We start from the raw sequence: 18,941 nt of genomic DNA on the forward strand, positions 1-18,941 counted from the left end.
TTAAAAATACAAGAAACAATGTTTAAAATATCAAAAAATTAACATAGAAATATTTATTAACGAAAAACAAAATTAATCTTATTAAAACAATACGAAATATTATATTACATAGAAAGTAAAATATCTTATAATTATAATAACGAATCATTCACCAATAAAATTAATTAATAATAAATTTTAAATATTAACATTAATAAAATATTTTTCGTAACTTTCTGCGTATTATTTATTTTATATACACGTTAATATTATAATCGCGCTAAAAACATTTGTTGATTTCAAAATGGCTACACCCAACATCGAAGTGAGTGGCACATTGAAAGAGGCTCTTTTTGAAACTTTGAATGCAATTCTTTCGCCAATTCACGATGTCAGAGCGAATGCAGAAGATCAATTAAAAGTTTTAGAAGTTACAGACGGTAAAATATTCCATATTTTTTTCAAATTAAACCAAATTTTTCCACTTTTATATCATCAATATAATTTTTATTTATTTATTTATACTTTTATTCATACGTGAGTTTGACATGTGAAATTACTTTGTGGTAAAATATAGAATTTAATATTACTTTCTTCTAATTAGATTGAGGAATAATGTTAAATTTTATGTTTTTAGTTATTTTTATTTGTAATAATATAATAATAGATGATATTTAAGTTTTGTGTGGATTTGTAATTTTCTTCAAGCAATGATTGTAATGTGGAAAGAAGAAAAAAACAAGGTGAAATCACATAGATTTGCTTGCTTGCATCATTATTTTGCTGACTTGTCATTTCACAGTTTTGTTACATATATTAACCCAAAACTAGAATTTTGTGAAGTTTTTTTTGATTGGAAGAGAGAAACTAAAATAATACTCAAATTCTAAAAGTCAGTCAAATCCTATTAATAAAAAATGGCTGCATCATGGGTGCTTTCCAGTATGTCTAAATAAATAAATAATGGAAGGAACTTTTATATTAATGAGATCTGTATTAAGTAAACTGTGAAAAAATTAGTTAAGTGACAAAAGTCAAATTTTCTTCTAGTTATTTTTCACTATTCTTTATCTTGATTGTGTTTAAAAAATAAACAAATTTATGTCTCCAAATATACACTGTTTTGTTGAGCTACAATGACTGGCTTGAAGAAAATCGTTTACCAAAACATAAGCATTTTTTCTGTAAGGCACTGGATATAATAGGATGACTTAATCACCAAATAGAATTCGGGAGCTAGAGATGTTAAAATGTTATAAATTTAAAACCGACTTATCTGCTTGGATTTCAATGGAAATGGATTGGGTCATTCCAGAGTTTTAGACCCCCTTCTACAAGCAAAGAAATCAATGGAACTATATCTATAAATGTGACCTTTTGCAGACTTTTTTCATCTTGGTTTATTGTTTTTTAGCTCAGGTGATGTCTACCATCTTTTTTCAGAAGACAATAGTATTCTGTTTTGTTTTGATATATCCATTTTTAAAAAATCTGCCAAACAGAACAATGCTTATATACCTTTTAGTTTTTATACATGATATAAAAACTAAATATATCATGATATAAAGGCAATAAAAATCAGATCTATTTTATGTAAAATTGATCAAAATTATGAAAATCTGTATAATATGTTAAGAGTAAAGAAATTAATTATTAATTATCCAAAGTCTTGTTACTGAAACTGGTAACACATATAGAAAATATAGGTTTGAATCCCATTCCTAGCTATTATTTTCTTCCAGAAACTTGTTGAGGCAGAGTAATTAGCAAAACTTCTTCTATGTGACTTAGAGAATTGTGTTTGTTCTCAAAATCTGTTTGATCAATTTTGATTAAACTTTGCCATCTTTCAAAAAATTTTCCATTTTTCATTAATTATGATGAGGAATTCAAAAATTTATTAAAAAATTGGGGTTTATGACTTTGTTTTCAAGATATAAGGTGGTTTCATGAACATACTCAACAAAGCAATATTGCATGAATTGTGCAACTTTGTAGTATGATGTTTCACAGTTGCTAGGATGTCTTCTTTGGGCTTATAGAATCAAGTTTGTTCTCAAAATTTAATGGACCAATTTTGATAATTAAAGCAATTGATGGTGATTGCTTTGTTCTTGGATTGCCTCTCTGTGTTGGCAAGTGCAAGGATAATCTCTGTACCTGGTCTGTGCTTGGATCATGTCTCCCATAGCAGGCAGGTACAAGGATCTTTCATGGCAGGAAGTGCAAGTTCACCTGCCCACATCTGTCAGGTAAAAAGATTGCCTCTTCTGTGTGTAACAAGTACAGGGATCCCTTTTTTTTTTTTTTTTTTGTGGCTCTGTCTCAATTATACCATGATATGACAAAATTGTACAAGGTCCTAGTAAATGAATTATTTGTTTAATTGCATGAAATAGCAACATAAGCAATTATCTTTAGGCCAAATTTCATAATTTGATTACTTAATTGCACAGTTATCACTTATAAATAATCTAGAAATTAAAACTATGGTTAATTCAGTATTGGACTATGATTTATAATTGGAATTTGTAAAGGCTGATAATGTTTTTTTTTATTGGTTTTCTGAATTTCTTCAGGTTCAGATAATATGTATTTTATTTTCCTCCTCATTGGTCCTGTATGCGTGTCATAAAAAACATGAAATACTTGCAAAACAGGTTGGCAGTTTGTTAGTAATTTTGAATATATTTAAAATTAAATAAACAAATGTCAAATGTTAATGGGACTTTTCAAATAAAAACATTTTTGCTGTCATTTTAGTCTTGTGTTTGCTAATAGAATGCATAAACTGGCAATTTCTATTTTTTAAATTTGTAAAAAAAAAAATGAAAAGATAATCATCTTTTCATATTTTTGTTTGCTTTTGGGCAAACAGTAACTAAATCAATCTATTTTCATATTGCTTTTCATTTACTTCTATATTATTAAGTGGTGCAAAATTGAGTAACATTGCATGAAAATAGCATTACATGAGATGTATTTCATGTAATGCTAAAAGCCATTTGCTAATGCTAATGCCAATGCCATTTTACATTTATATGTAAAATGGCAAACTGTTCAGATTACTAGTAAAGTTTTTATAATCTTACCTTTTATAAATTATGCTAGAAAAAGTAATAAAAACAATTAAAGTAGTAACAATAACAATATAAAACTAATTATGATTTTAAAAAGTATAAAATAATCCAGGAAAAAAATCCTAATTGCAAATTCTTATCCCCTGAGTAAGTTCAAATAAATGCTAAATTTAGGATGAAAATTCCTAATTTGGCAAAATATGCAAGATTATCAGCCATGTGCACTAACATTTTGTTGACTGCCATAAGCACTAACTAACAAAATGCATCTTGATGTTTGAATTTTTAATATTATGTAAATTTAATGGAGGCTCACTGTACATCATTATGTGTAGCATTAAGTTCATGTATATTATTATATGAGCATTATATGACAATCCACTGTGTAATAACTGAAACCATACTCAACAGAAAGAATAATTCATCAATAAACACCTTTGGCTGCTGGAAAGCATTTATTTGCTATATACAAACATTTTCAACCTAATGTATAGGCTATCATCAGGTGACTGATCCACTGTGCAACTGTGTATCATTTTATATAATAACCTCTAGTTTCAGTTGTATCTGAAAATATTGTTGATGCAATATTTTAGCTTGAAGTGAACTAGAATTTTTTAATAAGTGGTTTTATTTTAATTGAAGATGTCCATTAACTGGGTTGAAAACATTAGGAAATTACAGAAGGGTTTCCATTTTAATCAGTTTTGTTCCAGAACAAGTAATATAAAAAAAAAAATTTTTTTAAGTCAATTCCTACTTAGGTCAACAAAGAAAAATTTTATTTTAGTTACTTTTTATTAAATAATTACAATTAATATAAATATGTATATACATAAATATCTTATATAAGAGAATTTTTTTTAATATTACAGTCAAACCTGTTTTTATGCGGTCTTTTTTTGTGCGATTTTTTTAATGCGATTTTTTATTTGTGCGGTATAGTCGGCGACTAGTCTCGTGCAATTTTTCATGTCTCACATTGACTTATTATAGCTAAATAAACTTATTATAGTAATATTATTGCATGAATACGCGAAAAATGAAATAATTTATTTTTTAAGTCAACAAAACACCACCTGGACAAAAATATGTAAAACAGACGATCGATGAGATGATGCAGTCAAGTGCTGACATCTGTTGTCAATAAATTCTATTTCGTACGGTTTTGAGTTATTTTCTATGTGAGACTTTTTTTATGCGGTCCCTATTGACTGCATAAAAAAATATTTTTTTAATTGTGTTGCGAAAACTATTTTTTATAGCCACTCGTGAAGTTCCGTGCAATTTTTTTATGCGTTTTTTTTTTATGCGGTCCCTATCCACCGCATAAAAACAGGTTTGACTGTACTTGTTTCTTTTTCTTTTTCCTGTGTCTAACGTCCGTCTTCTGTCATTGTTGGTCTGAAAAGTGAATGAGTAGTTCAAAGTTCTCTTTTTTTCTCCTCGTGCCCTCTATTGGTCGAAATTGGCATATTGCTGATGGGTGCTACAGTTTAAATTTAATTAATAAATAAATTAATATTTGAAAAACTGTATTAACATCAAGTGTCATTCACTACAAGTTTAAAGAAATGTATTTGAACTTGATTGGATGAATAAAAAGTATTTTATTAATGATTGAAAATTTGAACAAGATATATAAATATATATATAGGGAGAGTGTGAACTAATAGTAGGAATTTAAAAAAGGAGTCATAAATTGGATCATTATTATCCATTGAACAATAATGAACTGACCATTTTACATTCAACAGTTGAGAATTAGTATTGTGAAATGTTTCTATGAAAACAAAATATAAAATTATGTAATAAGTTTATATATTTTTATTGTATTAACATTATAATTAGTACATACAACTTAGTTTTAAATGGAAGTTTTTAATTGAAGTATCAAGAAATTATCATTAAAATATTTATAATCTGATCTCTAGATTGTCATGACTGAAATTCCTTTAAAAAGTTTTTATGTACAAAGTAATTTTCATTAAAGCAATTTTTAAATAATTTTTATTTAAACAATTATTTTGACTTTTTAATTAAAAAATACTTATTAAAATTAAAACTTCTTTTTAAAAATTACTGATTTAATATTATAGATTATGATGTGCAATCAGTGTTTTGAAAGCTACTGTAAAGTTTTATAAAGGCTTTAGATGAATGACTTTCTGAAGTAGTTGTCCACAGGCTTTTATAATGCAGTCTTTTTCTCTTCATACATTTTTCTATAATGTGCATAATCATTTAGAATGTCACTATTGACTTTATAACTTTGCGTCATCAGAATCATTGTCACTGAAAATAGCCATAGCAATTTCTAAATGATTGTCTAAAAGTTTCTTTATTGTTAGAGAAGCATCTTCAATTTTAGATTCATTATCTTTTACAGGTTCTGTCATAGTTCATTCATTAGGTAGCATTTGGTTGTAAGAATTTATCATCTCTCCAACATCCTCTGGTTTAATCTCAAGTTTCATCTTCTTTGCCAGATCAATTATGGCTTCTGTAACTTCTTCAACAAGCTCTCATATTTTGGAAATGGCTAAAAGTTGAGGACTTTGGAAAAATTCTCCAATGATCCTAACTGAATCTGCAATTAAGTGGTTACCTTTAATGACCATGTAATTTCAAAGGCAAATAAGTCATACTATCTTATTATTGCAGATGTAAATTCAATTGTAAATGATTTCCAAAACCATTTTAAAAGAATTGTTTTATCTTCATTTTTATTTGCTCTGATTGCTTTTGCAAAAGTTGTCTGAGATGAGCAATTATTTATTGTGACATTGTCACAATGCTGGGCTGCAATTTTTAATCATATTTTTAATTTATTTAATTTAAAATGTGTGCTCTCCACCACGAATTAGTAGTGGCTTGTCCCTGTACATCATACTTTTCCTTTAACAATAGTCATGCTAGTCATCTATCTAACACTTTTCAGGAGAAAATTTTTGAATTGAAATAACATGATTGTCTTTCATCTATCTAACTCCATTATCAAGATTAAGGAAAGACAGAAGACAGACGGATGGATGACAGTGGGAATTTTTAGGTCTACAATTTTTTCAAATTGCAGTCCAATAATAAGCTTTGAATGAGGAAGTTACTCTATGGTCTATAGGTTGAAATGATGTAATAAAAAAATAATTTCAATATTTGGATTAGCATTAGTATGAGACTGTGATGACTCAGGACCATTATCAAAGATAAGTAATGCTTTAAGAGAGAGATTTTTTCTTTAAAATATTTTTCAATAGCAGGGGTGAAATGATTTGAAAACCAATACACAAAAAGTGAAACAGTAACATACAGTATGTATTACTATATCTTTGTTTTACTTTACCAAATCACAGGAAAATTTTTCTGTGTTCTTCAGTGCCCTAGGATTTTCATTAGAGTATATAAACATTGCATTATTTTCAATTTATAATCTGCAAGTGTTTGATCCTAGTAGTAAAATTATTTCTTCTCTAGCAGCTTTAAATCTAGTAATTGATATTTGTCTTTAGAAGTTCTGAATTAGGCTTTGGAGAAGGGATCTCAATCATGGGTTCAGCTCTACTCCAGCTTTTTTCTTCCATTTCATAATTCTAAAACTATAAAACAGGAACAAATCATAAGTCTCTGAATAGTTTTAATAATAAACTAACAATTTCAGTATATAAACATGTTGTACACTGGATATAAATTATAAATATCCCTTACAAAACCAAAAATCCAGCCACTTGCCAATCAAATGTTTTTATATTTTAAATTATAACATTCCATCTCTTGTTCTGTTTCCAAATCTGTTCTTTTAACCTGAAGATGGTTACTCATGGCAGTTAAAAATGTTTGTTTTCCTTCAACATTTTGTTCTATGAGCTGCATTTTTGATTTTGTAAGTGATATTTATAATTTCAGTATAGTTACTATAATAGAGGAGCTAAAACTGTTTTTTAAATTTTGACCAATTGTATGCAGTTTTGAAAAAAGTTTTTCAAATATAAATATGATAAATCAGTTGTATATTTTAACACTAAATTAACTGCATAACTTCTGACAGGTTACATTGACGTTGACATTTGTTGCAATGAAATTTCAAATCACTAATACTGTTTAAACAGTGTTAGCAATTTAAAATGAATTCAGATGTTAGTTTATAGTAGTAATGAATTCAAGTCCAAACTCTTATTTTAAATATTATTTTAAGCAATCAGTTAATTTCAGTATATAGTACTTAAAATAAAATTTCTTATTAAGACAATAAAACTGTATTTATTAGGTAACAGAGATACATACTGAATTAGAAGTATCAATTTATGCTTGACATATGAGTGAAATGACATAAAGCAGGGACAGTCTGTACAAACTGGTACACACTGCTAAAGGAGTTATTTGTTTTTGCATACTGCAGATTTGTTCTGTTATGTTCTTTACCTGAACAAACTGTTTAATATTAAATAGTTAATGTTAAGCTATATGTTAAAATTAATAATTAATTTATCGGTAAGTAGGTACAGTTATAATAGTTGTTATATCACTATCAAATGATTATATATGATTATTTTGATAGTTTTACGTATAGCATAATTGTATCTTTTGATCTTTACAATCACTTATGCAATTTATTTATAAGATAGAAGTATTTTTGTATTGTACATCTTGAGCATAATCTCAGTATAAATTTTTTGATTCATGTTTTTTGACATTATTCTGAATATTTACAAACACATCCTGCAATGAGAAAATTGCTCTGCTTTCCTGATGCATTGATATGTTTTTAAAAAAGCATAGTGTTGAAAATAAATTGAATACTACTAATTAATTATGACTAAAGTAAATGCAGGAACAGCTAGAAAGTATTGAGCTTGAATTTGAGTGAGTAAAACACTAAAATGTAAAGTTTTAGACACCAAGATGGTGTCTAAAATTTTACATTTTTGATGAGATAATCCAAAGTAATTTCACTTAGAATATATGTGATTGATATGTATTTGTTTTTCTTTGATAGGGAGTATTTACATAAATGTATATTTTACTTTGAGTTTCTTTCTATAAATATAATAAATGTTATGTTTAGGTTGAAACTTACTAAAAAAGGGGGGGGAGAAAGTATGTTCACATTTTGAAGCTATGATCATTTTCTTTCAGTCTGCCTAAGATGAAAAATTGCTTAAGCCAGAAATCATTTCTTGTCATTTTGCTTTTGTGAGTTTGTGTCTTTATGGTAAAAAATTATATTCAAAGAATTAGTACTGTTTTGAAATTTTGCAGAATTCTAATTTAAGAACTATCTTTCATAATTAATGTTCCCTCTAATTTTTTTTTTTTTTTTTTTTTTGGTAGCTGAACAGAACTCATTTGAGCATATATATACAATGTATATAAAATCTTATATTTTCCTATAAAAATTAAAATAATTATAAAGTAGAGATTAAAATTTATTTTAAAACATACAGTAGAGCATCGATTATCTGACCCTGATCAACCGTCATATCAGTTAACCAACCAAGTTCCAGTCGGCAAATTCAAATGTCCGCTAGTGATGTGGTGCTACAATATTTGGCTGTCTTGGCTACTTTAATATTATTTTTGTGTGTTTTTGCTGGCAACTCTGGCTCAACCATGAAAGGGAGGCCAGTATTTAAATGAGGCTTAATTTTATTTAACGATGCTATCTAATTGCTGCTTTTAAAATGTGTGTGAGATTTAGCGGCAAAAAATGAGTGTCAGTTGTGAAGCAAAAGAAAATTTTGGACTTCTTTTTTTAATGTATAGGCCTACTTTATATAAAATATGTAACCCGAATATTTTTTTTGTTTTGTTTTGTATTTGTCAATGTACAGTACTGTATTTATTTTGTACAAAATAAAAAAATAATTCAGGCTTAGTAAACACTAGTGTTGTGTTGTATTCCAAAGACACATGGCAAGTTTTTTCCATCAAATATCATTATTTAGTTAAGTCGACTCAACTAAATAATGATATTTGATGAAAAAACTTGCCATGTGTCTTTGGAACACAACACTAGTGTTTACTAAGCCTGAATTATAGAACGAGACACGGTTTCATCAAACAAATCAACAAAAGAAATAATTTTTAATGATACAATAGTGACGATTATTATTTTAAAAAATTTTGTTAGGCTTAACATCGATGAAAATTCAACGCAAAGTAGGTTAATAGTAATATACTAAATACATGGGATATACTGATATACTATACTAATAATGTATTTTTTCATACTTTTCGGTTATCCGTTTTTTCACTTATCCGACCAACCCCATACCCCAATTGAGTCGGATAATTGATGCTCTACTGTACTTCCATACAAAATATTATCTTTTGTTAATGATTTAATGTATTTAATCGAAATATATGTAGCAATAATCATGTTGCAGACAGAGTGAGAACTAAGTAAACAACAATTCAAATCAGTGTGCATGCTTGCCTTGCGGCACGTAAATTCGCATGCGCGGCAACAATTTGAGCAGTGTGCTGCCGCGCAGCTTTAGAGCATTGTTCATAATTAAATTAATGATTCTAAGTTCTTAATTCTTGCCAAATTCAAATGTTTTGTTAAATGCATCAGATTGAGAAAGTCAATTGTTCAATAATGTCAGTTTTGTCAAATACAACGTAAGAATTGTATAAGAATGCATAAGAATATATATATGCAAAAGAATTGAATTTCAGATGGATCTGATAAAGTAATTCTTTAGTTCTGTGGTCTGTCAGACAAAACAGATCATACCATTAAAAAGTCAAATAATGAAAGATCAGTGAAGATATTTTATCATAAAAATATGTTATAAAAGCTATATATATATATATATATATATTTCAAATTTTTGACATCACAAAATTAATTTTATTCAGTAAGGTGATTAGAGTTTGGGCAAACCAAATAGGACATAAGCAATCATATAGCTTGATCTTATTAACGCTAAATAAAATATGTAATTTTTGGGCTTATTAGGCTTTTGGACAATATTAATTTTTGGACATAGCTTAATAAAACCTGTAATACAACATATAATCTTATATATGTCTCCAAAAGTAGGATGTGGTCTTTCAATTAAGAGAGAGTTCCAACCTCTGACATAGCCAAATGATAGCTCATCTTACAGCTTGAAAATAATTTGATAAAATATTCTAGCAGTATAATTATTATTTGGTTACAGTTCTTACAGTAGCTAATAATATATTCTAAATAATGCCATTAAGCATTTACATCATAATTCTGTACAGATAATCTGTGGCAATGTATACTGCACAGAAAATTGCAAGAACAAAAATAAAACCTTTGTATAACCAGTCCCACTATATATCTCTGGGATGGCTGTTGAAAGCAAGATAATTATCAATACAGTAGAGAGTTGTTAATCCGAACCCCGGTTATCCGAATCGCTGGTTATCCAAATGATTTTCAGTTGGACTGTGTCGTGCTGAATCAAACGTTTTTGATACTAGACTTACTTCTAAAGTATAATTTTCATTCAAAAAATTTAAAAAACCAATGGGATCGGTAAAATTTCAATTCTAAAAACTTTAAATTAAAATCCAAGTAAAAAGCTACTCTTTAAAATCCGACTTCGAGTGAGTTAAGAAGACAAAAAAAGGACGAAAAGATGCTATACTTTCATAATTTTATTAATTCCATTTCCCAAATGCATTTCGCAAAACGCCTCATCAGTGGGTAGTTGAGTTTTGTACCACTGATGAGGCGTTTTGCGAAATGCATTTGGGAAATGGAATTAATAAAATTATGAAAGTATAGCATCTTTTCGTCCTTTTTTTGTCTTCTTAACTCACTCGAAGTCGGATTTTAAAGAGTAGCTTTTTACTTGGATTTTAATTTAAAGTTTTTAGAATTATAATTTTCATGTTTTTATATTCTTCAATATATTTATTTTGTTTGTACAAAATAAAGAAATAATTTTTAACGATACAATAGCCACGATTATTATTATAAAAATTTTCGTTAGGCTTAAAATCGACGAAAATTCAACACGAAGCGACACACAACGGAGAAAAAATTTGAACATCGGACAGATTAATATATTTTTTCGTACATAATCAGTTATCCGAACAAATCACCAATCCGAACAACCCCAGTCCCCAATTGATTCGGATTAATGACTCTCTACTGTATGTAGTTTAGAAGTTGCCATCTCAAGCATTAAAATATTCATTCTTTCTGTTTCATTTCTTTAAATCATTGAACTAATTACTGAACTTTTACCTGGATAAAGTTACCTGGATTTAGATAAACAAGTGGGGAGGTAAGTAATGATGATGGCAGTTGAATATGACAGAGTGAGAAGATATTTCCTGGCAGAAGGGGGACTTCTTGTTTCATCTGTTTATGCACATGTTGGTAATAGACTGGTTGTAATTTTTGCACCACCCCATGATGATTGATGGCATGGGAGGAATGAGGGATGTTTTGGGATGATTGATTGCTGCCAATCTATTTCTGTGCCAGAAAATTGTGTGTGTATGAAGATGAAGCTGATCCCCCTTTTAATATCATCTTTGTGATTGGTGAATAAATGCTAAATGGCATTTTTTAGAATATATTATTAGCTACTGTAAGAACTGTAAGCAAATGATAATTATACTTCTAGAATATTTTATCAAATTATTTTCAAGTTGTAAGATGAGCTATTATTTTGTTATGTCAGAGGTTGGAACTCTATCTTAATTGGAAGACCACATCTTATTTTGGAGACATATAAGATTGTATGTTGTATTACAGGTTTTATAAGTGTATGTATTTAGAATAAAAGGGAAAAATATACTATGTTTAGATAGATGTTTATATTTAAAAGAAGAATGGTGAAAACACTTTATAACAAAATTTATGATATAAAATGTTGAGATGTTGAGTTTAAGTGTAGCCCTAATAGTAAAATTAAAGCCATAAGACTATGGATTTCCCACCTCTGGGTTATAACTTAACTTGTGATAATTTTAAATACAGTGCACTGTTACTAATCTTAGCCAATTTTGTTTGTTTTTCTGCTAAATGTTCCAGCTACAAAAAAAGAATTTTTTTTTTTTACATGCCAAATTTGTCTGTAGTCACTTCTGCTTTTCTTTATATACAATTTCACCAGTCTAAGCAACTCTGTATAATAATTATTTTGGATTAGCAAGAGTGCCCTGTAGTCAGAGCACATATCATATGTTGGTTGGAATTCTAAAATGCTAGTGTTAAGATGATACTTAATATAATAAGACACCTTATTTCTTCAGTAATGGCTTTAATTCTTTCTTTACATGCTAACATTTTTGAGCATTTAAATGCCCATCTTCAGAAAAAAGTTTTTGAGTCAAGATTTTGCAAGAAGTCATTAAAAGCTCATTATTTTAGAAGTTTTGAAAATTTTCTTCATTTTTAAGAATTATTGATCATTACCACTTTGATTTTACATTCAAATCATTTAATTCTTTTTTAAAAATTAATACAAAATTTTAAATGCTTTAGAATTTTTATCTATTTTCATCATGATGGATTTAGGATTTAAATTATAAAAGTGTTTTAAACATATCGGTGAGAGTGTTATGAATGAAAATGCAAATATTTTCGGCCTCATTCAGAAACAGAAGCAGAATCAGATTTCATGGCTGAAAACATTTGCATTTTCATTTACAACACTGTCACTGATGAAAATGTATGAAAGGTCAGTTTGTTGTAACTTGTCTGTTTAAGATTTAATTAGTTATTATAGTTGGTTCTGATTTTAAATATAATTGTTTTAAGTTATTAAATTGTTAACTTTCACTTTATTTTTTATAGAATTTGGTGTTCACTTGGCTGAACTCACAGTAGATCCAAATGGACTTTTACCAATCAGGCAATTGGCATCTGTTCTCCTTAAACAGTATGTTGAAGTACATTGGTGCCAACATTCAGAAAAATTTCATTCTCCTGAAACAACAGAAGAGGTTTGTTCTACAATTTTAATTTAAACACAAATTTTTTTCGTACTTTTATAATAATTATATTTTAATGCTCTAAGAATAAAATTCTCAATAAATTTCATCTAGTAATTTAATTTTTGTTTGGTTTTTTTAAAATTACAGTAGAGCATCGATTATCCGATTTAATTGGGGACTGGGGTTGGTCGGATAACCGAAAAGTATGAAAAAATACATTATTAGTATAGTATATTAAGCTTGGTTTAAATACTAGCCTCCCTTTCATGGTTGAGCCAGTGCTGCCAGCTAAAACATGAAAAAATTTAAGAAAAATAATATCAAAGTAGCCAAGACATAACCAAATATTGTAGTGCCACATCACTAGTGGACATTTGAATTTGCTGGCTAGAACGCGGTCGGTTAACCAAGAAGTCGGTTAATTGGGGGTCGGATAATCGATGCTCTACTGTAGTTTTAATAAATTTTATAATAATTTATATTAATAACATAAAACATAAGTTTATTTTAATGAATGTCATAAACAGTTATATACAGTAAGACCCTGCTTAATGCTGCCTCGCTTAACGGTGATTCGATATAATGTGGTCTGCTTGAAGCCTTAAAAAAAGCTCAAAATTTACGCCAATTTAAATTATCATGGCATTTCGTTGGTTTGTATATAATATGATTATTTACGAACATGAACCAATCAGAAGAAAGTGGCAAAAAGGTGTACTTTCTTTAAATCTATGTTTGTTTGGAGCAATTTTGGAAAAAATATAACATCATGGATGCCATAGGCAATATTGACTTCGCTTGGCAAGAATTAACCGATAAATGCACGAACAAAATGTGGAAGAAGTTATGGCTGAAGGTATCCAAGAATTCTCAACAAAAAGAGTCTATCACTGTATCATTAGGTTGACCAAACTCAACCCAATTGTGACCGGGGGGTCGGCACCTCTTTGATGCCTCATCAGGACTGACACCACTTTGTCATAGCTGACACGGAAGCCGCGGCGGTTTGAAGATCGGGCACACGAGCGGTTGCGTCACGGGGCGATCGGATTCCGGATGGAGGACGGGACAATGCCCCGGAAATAACAGAGGCTTCGTTAACTAAAGCACAACGTTTATTTATAATAAGCCTGACTTCCGTACAAAACCACAGAGAAATAGGCCTAACGTCACGATTTCAAGAGAGAGTTTACAAAAATTTCGCGTGGCGATAAATATCTTGTTGAGGCGAGTTTGATAAATCCGTCGGTGCGGAGGGTGGCATTTCTTCTACTGACGACGAGAGTCTTAGTCCTGGTGTCAACGGCTGGCGTAAACGGCAGTGTTAATCCAGGTATAGATACAAAGGAGCCGGCACACACACACTGAAAAAATGGCGCACTAGGTGAATTTGTTACTTGGCGAGAGTTAATCAGGGCGGCAACTGACAAAGTCTTGAGGTATTGTTTGTCTTTCGATGCAACTTAGGGCGAAGGTGATGAGAAAGCGTCATTTAAGCGTTTGAGAACTAAACGGAGGGTTCGTTTGTTCTAAAAATTGACAATTAGTCGCTAGGTAGTTGACAAAAGGTGAGAACTATGACATCATGGCATAACGCGGAAAATACACTGTAGGCCCATAATCAGGTACCGAAATTCAGATACTCAGATGAAGTTTGGAGCAATTTTGGAGCAATGTTTGGAGCAATTTTGGAAAAAATATAACATCATGGATGCCATAGGCAATATTGACTTCGCTTGGCAAGAATTAACCCTTAGCCTGCCATTTGCCACGCCCCTTATTTTGTAAAACAGCCAAGGGCAAAATAGGTGAATCAGGCAATATTATTTTAAAAATTCACCAAAAATTAAATTATTATTTTATTTGTATGAAAAAATCACATATTTATCAATATAGTTAGTTTTAAATACGACATTTTTCAATAAAGTTTGTTTGAAAAATTTATGAGAAAAAAAAAATCATATGATAACTGACATTCAAACTTGAAAATTTGTTACTTTTTGTCAAAATCAACATTGTCTGGCTACTTCATTCTTATTGTCACTGAGCCAGAATGACATAAAATATTGTTCTGTACAATTTGATATAACATTTATACATGTATGTGTATTCATTGTGAAATTATCACAAATTATATCAAACATTTGTTCAAAATCTGAACTTTATTCTGCTTTCAAATAATATAATGAACTAATATACTTTATTCATTTCATACTAAACAAGATTATATATTTTTGTAATAAAAATATGATTACCAGTAGCAATAGATGTAACATTTGCTGATATTTTAGATTTTAAAAAAAAATTAAAAATTAAAAAAATTTATAAAATATCAGAACTGAAGGTCATAACTTGAATATTTATAATGCATTAACATATTATAACTGAATAAACTTATTATAGCAGCATTAATGAACTTATTATAGTAATATTATTGCATGAATATGCTAAAAATGAAATAAAAAATTATTAGAAGATAAAAAATTAAGAAAAAAGACTGATAATTAAAATTTTTTAAGTCAACAAAACACCACCTGGACAAAAATATGTGAAACAGACGATAAACAAGACGATGCCGTCAAGTGCTGACATCTGTTGTCGATAGATTTTATAAAAATCGATTGTTAACAGGGTAATGATCAATCAGTACCCTGGCAGTTTTGCTAAACAATTAGGGTAACGATAGATCGGTACCCTGGCCGGGTAAGGGTTAACTGATAAATGCACGAACAAAATGCGGAAGAAGTTATGGCTGAAGGTATCCAAGAATTCTCAACAAAAAGAGCCTATCACTGTATCATTAGGTTGACCAAACTCAACCTAATCGATACAGCAGGACTAGGAGATGTAGACGAGCAGAATATTGAGGAGTTACCGCAGGTTTCTGGTGAGAGTCTTACCAATGATGACCTTCAAGAACTGGCAGTACAAGGAATTCATGTAGAACTGGAAAACAGATTCTGAAAACAAAGAACTCAAAGAATTTCTCTACAGATTTCCATAGTAAAAGTTTGGTAATGATAACCGAAATTGTTGATCAAATTGTAGCAAATGATTCAGATTTTGAAAGGAGTGCAAAAGCAAAACGAAGTGTTTTGGATTTGATCTTCTGCTACCAACATTTGCTTAAGGAAACAAAAAGCGACAAATGAAACTTCACAACTTTATTGCAAAAAAGCAAGAATTTTAGAAAAGTTATGACCTTTGTCACAAAAAATGAACTTTACATTTCTCTGTGCATATGTTTGTGTTATTTAACTCTTTCTTGACCATTTGCTACGCCCCCTTGTTTACGTTTATTTTGTAAAACGGCTGAGGGCAATATAGGTCAGTCAGGCAATATTATTTTAAAAATTCACCAAAAATCAAATTATCATTATATTCATATGAAAAAAATCACATACATTTATTAATATCTTTAGTCTTCACGTATGATATTTTTCAATATATTTTATAAGAAAAATTTATAAGAAAAAAAATAATATATATCAGAACTGATATTTAAACTTGATAATTTGTAACTTTTTGTCAAAATTAACATTGTCTAGTTACCTAGTTTTTTGCTGGCACTGAGCCAGGAAGACATAGAATATTGTTTTGTACAACTCGATATAACAATTATGCATGTACGTTTATTTGTTGTGAAATTATCACACATTATATCAAACACTTGTTTGAAATCAAAACTTTATTCTGCTACCGACTAATATAATGAACTAATATACTTTATTCACTTCATATCGAACAAGAATATAAATTTTTGTAATAAAAACATGATTACCAGTAGTAATACATGTAATATTTGCTGATATTTTAGATTAAATTAAAAATTTAAAAAATTTATAAAATATTAGAACTGAAGGTCACAACTTGAATATTTATAACACGTTGACATATTATAGCATGAATAAACTTATTATAGTAATATTATTGCATGAATATGCTAAAAAATGAAATAAAAAATTATCAGGAAATGAAAAATTAAGAAAAAAAGCATTAATTAAAATTTTTTAAGTCAACAACACCTGGACAAAAATATGTGAAACAGACAGTAAAGAAGACGCTGCTGTCAAGTGCTGACGTCTGTTGTCGATAAATTTTATAAAAATCGATTTTTAACAGGGTTTCAATGAATTGGTTCCCTGGCCTATTTGCTTAACAATTGGGGATGCGACAGATCGGTACCCCGGTCAAGAAAGAGTTAACCTATATTATTGTGCAAATTAATATAAAAATATAATATGCAAATTTGGGACACAAGTTTATATAATATACTTGTCCCAAAACTCCATGACTTCTTCCAATGTGGCCTAGAGAAACAAAAAGCTGCTCTAGGCATTATGGGTTAAGAAACAAATTGTCAAACTGTTCAGCATAATGCAGTATTATGATACTTTAAAAATTGTAAAGAACTGTAAAGTAACAATTTAAAAGATAAATTATGTAAATTACTTTTGTGGATTAAATAAATAAATTTTGACACTTCTATATCTTTAATATATAAAAAATATAGTTATACATAGAAGTGTACACAAATAAATATTTGGTTTCAAAGAATTATTGTGTCTATCTATTTTGTTGAATTTACTGGTAAAAAATATCAAATTATTGGTATATTTACCAATGCATTATTTTTAACTGATTATCAGTAAATTGCTCCCCAGTAATGCAATCTCTAGTGTTAACTATAAAATATGATATAGATGCAAAGTATTAAAGAAAGGTCTGGAAATAGATCTTTTGAATTGATGTAGAGAATATAAATATTTTTTAAAAACAAATTTTTAAAGTCTATGTGAAAGATTAAACAGCACCCCTTGGGTCAGGTCTGACACCATCTGTGACTTTTAGCTCACATGAACTTTTGAAAACTTTCAATAAACATGCAAGTGACCACATATATAGGAACTGACAGTAAGGGACAGAGAAGGAAGTTGAGAGACATAGAACCTTGAGTAATGCACTCCACAATATAATTACAATTAAACAAACATTTATTTTCCAAATTAATATTAAAAACAAATAAAACAAACGGAGTGAGTTAAATGTGTGCCCATCTTTGAGAGAGAACATTTTCAGTTTCCTCAGATGATGATAAATACCTTTTGAAGTCTGGCAATTGCTTGTTGGCTTGAGTGTCCTGGAGAGGGAGAGGAGAATCTTTCACTGCTACTGAGAGTCTTGAGTCTAAGTAATAATCTGTGATATTACAGAATTGGTCACAACTGGTTCAAGTCAATTGTTCTTTAATTCACGGCAGCTAAAGTCTGGTGGAAAGTTTGTGAACTTGAGATCAGCAATGGTGGAGTATTGTGGGAATGATCACACTGTAAAGGCAGATGGGCAACACTCTCTCCTCTCTCACCTTTCCTTTTATTTGGGTCTTGCTCCTCTTCATTTTGATGTCCAAATTTGGTAAATTTGTGCAGTGAGCTAGCTACTAGTTCAATCTCCAATTTTTGGCAAAAGTTTCTTTGATGAATAGGTTTTGCTGGATGATGATGTGTCATTTATGAAAGAAATGTTATCAAAGAGAACATCTTGCAACTTCCTCTGTAATTTTTGTCATCTTTGGCTAATACAAATTTTTCTCTTTGAACAAATATTAAATTGCATAAATTACAAAAATGCTAGCCTGAGTTCTCAATTTATATTTGAGAAGATTTGTTGTAAATATTGTAAGTGGCCATTTTTAATTTATGCTTCTCTTATGTGTGTCTGTTTGTTTTGTAATTGAAGTAAATAAAAGATGATGATATTTGAGAATAGAACATGAAGACAAAAAATAGAGTTAAAAGATGCAGATATTTTGGGATAGTAATAATTAGGAAATATATTGTAAAAATTAAATATCTGAAATTGCAACAAAAATTACTCATAGGTATATGAAAAAGAATCAGTCATGAATGACAAAAATTTGAAAATTCATATCAGATAATATAAACATTTGTGTGA

The 18,941-nt window shown here is 29.2% G+C and overlaps 1 protein-coding gene across 1 annotated transcript in view; it reads left to right on the forward strand.

Annotated features, from left to right (window-relative positions):
- The first annotated feature begins 283 nt into the window (after positions 1-283).
- The window catches only part of Ipo9 (Importin 9), a 75,243-nt gene continuing 56,585 nt past the window's right edge, over positions 284-18,941 (forward strand). The window contains exons 1-2 of the mRNA XM_067272912.1: positions 284-419; positions 12,847-12,995. Of these exons, the coding sequence (XP_067129013.1) occupies positions 284-419; positions 12,847-12,995 (285 nt within the window). The remainder of the gene's footprint in view (positions 420-12,846; positions 12,996-18,941) is intronic.

Source organism: Centruroides vittatus, unplaced genomic scaffold, assembly GCF_030686945.1.
Source record: "Centruroides vittatus isolate TY-2023 unplaced genomic scaffold, ASM3068694v2 contig_459, whole genome shotgun sequence".
NCBI classification, from domain to species: domain Eukaryota; kingdom Metazoa; phylum Arthropoda; class Arachnida; order Scorpiones; family Buthidae; genus Centruroides; species Centruroides vittatus.